The sequence below is a fragment of the Coregonus clupeaformis genome, unplaced genomic scaffold, assembly GCF_020615455.1.
Source record: "Coregonus clupeaformis isolate EN_2021a unplaced genomic scaffold, ASM2061545v1 scaf0723, whole genome shotgun sequence".
Taxonomy (NCBI): Eukaryota; Metazoa; Chordata; class Actinopteri; order Salmoniformes; family Salmonidae; genus Coregonus; species Coregonus clupeaformis.
In genome coordinates this window covers 242,501-247,500 of record NW_025534178.1, presented here as the reverse complement: position 1 = coordinate 247,500, position 5,000 = coordinate 242,501, and the positions used below count along the sequence as shown (strand labels likewise).

The 5,000-nt window shown below is 42.6% G+C and overlaps 1 protein-coding gene across 1 annotated transcript in view; it reads right to left on the bottom strand.

The window, feature by feature from the left end:
- The window catches only part of LOC121555407 (arfaptin-2), a 48,449-nt gene that overhangs the window by 3,012 nt on the left and 40,437 nt on the right, over nucleotides 1-5,000 (bottom strand). Inside the window, exon 7 of the mRNA XM_045216494.1 lies at nucleotides 1,047-1,204. Within this exon, the coding sequence (XP_045072429.1) occupies nucleotides 1,047-1,204 (158 nt within the window). The remainder of the gene's footprint in view (nucleotides 1-1,046; nucleotides 1,205-5,000) is intronic.

Genomic DNA, 5,000 nt, shown 5'->3' with positions numbered 1-5,000 from the left:
AGTCATTTAGCAGACGCTCTTATCCAGAGCGACTTACAGGAGCAATTAGGGTTAAGTGCCTTGCTCAAGGGCACATCGACAGATTTTTCACCTAGTCGGCTCGGGGATTAGAACCAGCGACCTTTCGGTTACTGGCACAACGCTCTTAACCACTAAGCTACCTGCCGCCCTATTAGAGACACATATTTCCCTCAGATTACACAGACCCACAAAGAATTCGAAAAACTAATCCAATTTTGATATACTCTCATATCTATTGGGTGAAATACCAGTGTGCAATCACATAGACATAACATGACATTTGAAATGTCTCTATTCCTTCGGGACTTTTGTGAGTGTAATGTTTACTGTTCATTTTTTATTGTTAATTTCACTTTTGTTTATTTCATTTGCTTTGGCAATGTAAACACGTTTCCCATGCCAATAAAACCCCTAAATTGAGAGAGTGCTTCTTACAACTCTCGGACTTCTAGTTCTGCCCTGTTCGCATCAAACCCTAACCACACAGAGAGACAGAGAGAGACACAGAGAGAGAGACACAGAGAGAGACACACAGACAGACAGACAGAGAGAGTGAGAGACAGACAGACAGACAGAGAGAGTGAGAGACAGACAGACAGAGAGATTGAGAGACAGACAGAGAGAGAGAGAGAGACAGAGACAGAGACAGAGACAGAGACAGAGACAGAGACAGAGACAGAGACAGAGACAGAGACAGAGACAGAGACAGAGACAGAGACAGAGACAGACAGACAGAGACAGAGACAGAGAGAGAGAGAGAGAGAGAGAGAGAGAGAGAGAGAGAGAACATCTAACAACCTATAACAACGTATAAGCTATAACCCTCGGACCCAGACTCAACTCCTCTAGGTCTGCTCTAGAAGCATCAAACTCCAACCTCTGATTGTAAGGACAGAACCATTACCATGAATATGAGTCAGTATGTCTAGAGTAGATTAGGGTATGTGAACAGAGTAAGTGAATTTGCTGACCTGTGTGTGTGTGTGTGTGTGTGTGTGTGTGTGTGTGTGTGTGTGTGGTCTCACCTAGCAGCCTCGTACATCTTGATGCTCATCAGTGTGTCCTCCATGGTCTTGTTAACCAGTGTATTGATGCTGGACACAAAGAAGTTGATGGCTCCCAGGAGCGTCTCTCCGTTCTTACACAACAACTTCTGGGTCTCTGCGTTGTACCCAAACTCATCCTGGAGGAATCAGCAGACCATTAAACACAGCTCTGGTTGAGATGTTAACCAAACTCATCCTGGAGGAACCATTAGACCATTAAAACACAGCTCTGGTTTAGATGTTAACCAATCTCATCCTGGAGGAACCATTAGACCATTAAAACACAGCTCTGGTTGAGATGTTAACCAATCTCATCCTGGAGGAACCATTAGACCATTAAAACACAGCTCTGGTTGAGATGTTAACCAATCTCATCCTGGAGGAACCATTAGACCATCACACACCAGTGGAGGCTCCTCAGAGGAGGAAGGGGAGGACCATCCTCCTCAGTGAAGTGTCATAAAAATAGTGTAACACTAAAAAGTTATCCTTTTTAGATAAAACTATACAAAATATATTCATATGTCACCACATAATTGGATTAAAACACACTGTTTTGCAATGAAGGTCTATAGTAACTTCAACAGCACTGTCTGTGGTAGCACCATGGTGTAGCCGGAGGACAGCTAGCTTCTATCCTCCTCTGGGTACATTGACTTCAATACAAAACCTAGGAGGCTCGTAGGCCTCACCCCCTTCCATAGACCTACATGGTAATTATGACCACTTCCGGAGGACGACCTCCAACCAACCAAAGCTTTTGCAGTATGAACTGACATGTTGTCCATCCAATCATAGGATTAGGATCAGAGAATGAATCTAGCGTGTTGCATTGGAGTTGTGCCGCAGAGTGTGTGTGTGTTGAGAAGCCTGGTGAGTTGGTGACATTATTGGATAGAGATTGAAAAGTGATAGTTGAGCAGCAAGAAAACAAATGTATAAAAGACACACGCAAAACACTCATGACATAAATGTTGCAGCAGCCTTTAGGCTACACCTAGACATTAGAGATCTGACATGCTGTATGGGATGAGAACTAGACTGTTGTTCAGTCTGATCAACTGGAGGCTGCTATACTACTACAGCCGGTGTGTCCTGTCCATCTGGTCAGGGTAAACTCATTGGTAACGTTATGGATTTACAGTCCATTTGTGTGTCAGGAGAAAATGTGTCTAGGCTGCCTATACTGGAATTTATCAAATCAACATAAGTGATGACAAATGACTTACTTTTTTTTATTTTTTATAAGACCTACAGTTGCATAGGCCTGAGTGATGTAAACAAGCATAAAGCAAACTCAGCCCTGTGAGTTATATTGTCTATCAGTTGTTGTCTCTGTGTCTGCGTAGAGGAAACCCCCCCCCACTCCTAATCTAGTCTAAATATAATCCTAAAGTCGCTGCAGTTTGACAGGGTTTTAATTCTAAGGTCGCTGCAGTTTGACAGGGTTTTAATTCTAAGGTCGCTGCAGTTTGACAGGGGTTTAATTCTAAGGTCGCTGCAGTTTGACAGGGTTTTAATTCTAAGGTCGCTGCAGTTTGACAGGGTTTTAATTCTAAGGTCGCTGCAGTTTGACAGGGGTTTTATTCTAAGGTCGCTGCAGTTTGACAGGGGTTTTAATTCTAAGGTCGCTGCAGTTTGACAGGGTTTTAATTCTAAGGTCGCTGCAGTTTGACAGGGTTTTAATTCTAAGGTCGCTGCAGTTTGACAGGGTTTTAATTCTAAAGTCGCTGCAGTTTGACAGGGTTTTAATTCTAAGGTCGCTGCAGTTTGACAGGGTTTTAATTCTAAGGTCGCTGCAGTTTGGCAGGGGTTTAATTCTAAGGTCGCTGCAGTTTGACAGGGTTTTAATTCTAAGGTCGCTGCAGTTTGACAGGGTTTTAATTCTAAGGTCGCTGCAGTTTGACAGGGTTTTAATTCTAAGGTCGCTGCAGTTTGACAGGGGTTTAATTCTAAGGTCGCTGCAGTTTGACAGGGGTTTAATTCTAAGGTCGCTGCAGTTTGACAGGGGTTTAATTCTAAGGTCGCTGCAGTTTGACAGGGTTTTAATTCTAAGGTCGCTGCAGTTTGACAGGGTTTTAATTCTAAGGTCGCTGCAGTTTGACAGGGTTTTAATTCTAAGGTCGCTGCAGTTTGACAGGGTTTTAATTCTAAGGTCGCTGCAGTTTGACAGGGTTTTAATTCTAAGGTCGCTGCAGTTTGACAGGGTTTTAATTCTAAGGTCGCTGCAGTTTGACAGGGTTTTAATTCTAAGGTCTCTGCAGTTTGACAGGGTTTTAATTCTAAGGTCGCTGCAGTTTGACAGGGGTTTTAATTCTAAGGTCGCTGCAGTTTGACAGGGTTTTAATTCTAAGGTCGCTGCAGTTTGACAGGGGTTTTAATTCTAAGGTCGCTGCAGTTTGACAGGGTTTTAATTCTAAGGTCGCTGCAGTTTGACAGGGTTTTAATTCTAAGGTCGCTGCAGTTTGACAGGGTTTTAATTCTAAGGTCGCTGCAGTTTGACAGGGGTTTTAATTCTAAGGTCGCTGCAGTTTGACAGGGTTTTAATTCTAAGGTCGCTGCAGTTTGACAGGGTTTTAATTCTAAGGTCGCTGCAGTTTGACAGGGTTTTAATTCTAAGGTCTCTGCAGTTTGACAGGGTTTTAATTCTAAGGTCGCTGCAGTTTGACAGGGTTTTAATTCTAAGGTCGCTGCAGTTTGACAGGGTTTTAATTCTAAGGTCGCTGCAGTTTGACAGGGTTTTAATTCTAAGGTCGCTGCAGTTTGACAGGGGTTTTAATTCTAAGGTCTCTGCAGTTTGACAGGGTTTTAATTCTAAGGTCTCTGCAGTTTGACAGGGTTTTAATTCTAAGGTCGCTGCAGTTTGACAGGGTTTTAATTCTAAGGTCTCTGCAGTTTGACAGGGTTTTAATTCTAAGGTCTCTGCAGTTTGACAGGGTTTTAATTCTAAGGTCTCTGCAGTTTGACAGGGTTTTAATTCTAAGGTCGCTGCAGTTTGACAGGGGGTTTTCTTCCCTGTGCTTCAGTTTGCACTTCTCCACTCAGATCTAATGAAATCTTATTGGTCACATACAATTTTTTTGTAGCAGATGTTATTGCGGGTGTAGCGAAACGCTTGTGTTCCTAGCTCCAGCAGTGCAGTGGTGTCTAACGGACATTCTATCACCAGACAACGCTCTAACTGATGTGGAGCTTTTAAATAATAAACATTATCTGTTTTATCTCCTAACGCATTGCACAAGTTGACTGCAGGTATTAACTTTAAAAAGTAGCTACAAATATAAATCTAAGTTATTGAAAAACTTTTTACAAAATAGTTTCAATGGTAATGAAGGTATTTAAAAACCATCCCGTGGCTATTTCCAAATACCCCGGTATACGGTCCTGTATATACGGTATACAGCCTACGTCAGACCATTACACACACAGCTCTGGTTGAGATGTTACTGATCAAGCTGATCAATCATAATCAACCAATGTCAGGACACTTCTCAGATTCGCCACAAAGTAGGCCTTCTTAAAAAAAGTCCCCAAAGAGCAAGCAAAGAAACAGTGGATTAGGGTCAGGATTAAAAGGTCAGGGGTCAGAGGTAATTCCGTACTCGTAGTTCAGCTGATTTGACTGAGGTCTCTGGATTAAGGTTAGAGGTCATTCGTACTCGTAGTTCAGCTGATTTCTGACTGAGGTCTCTGGATTAAGGTTAGAGGTCATTCGTACTCGTAGTTCAGCTGATTTCTGACTGAGGTCTCTGGATTAAGGTTAGAGGTCATTCGTACTCGTAGTTCAGCTGATTTCTGACTGAGGTCTCTGGATTAAGGTTAGAGGTCATTCGTACTCGTAGTTCAGCTGATTTCTGACTGAGGTCTCTGGATTAAGGTTAGAGGTCATTCGTACTCGTAGTTCAGCTGATTTCTGACAGGTCTCTCGATTAA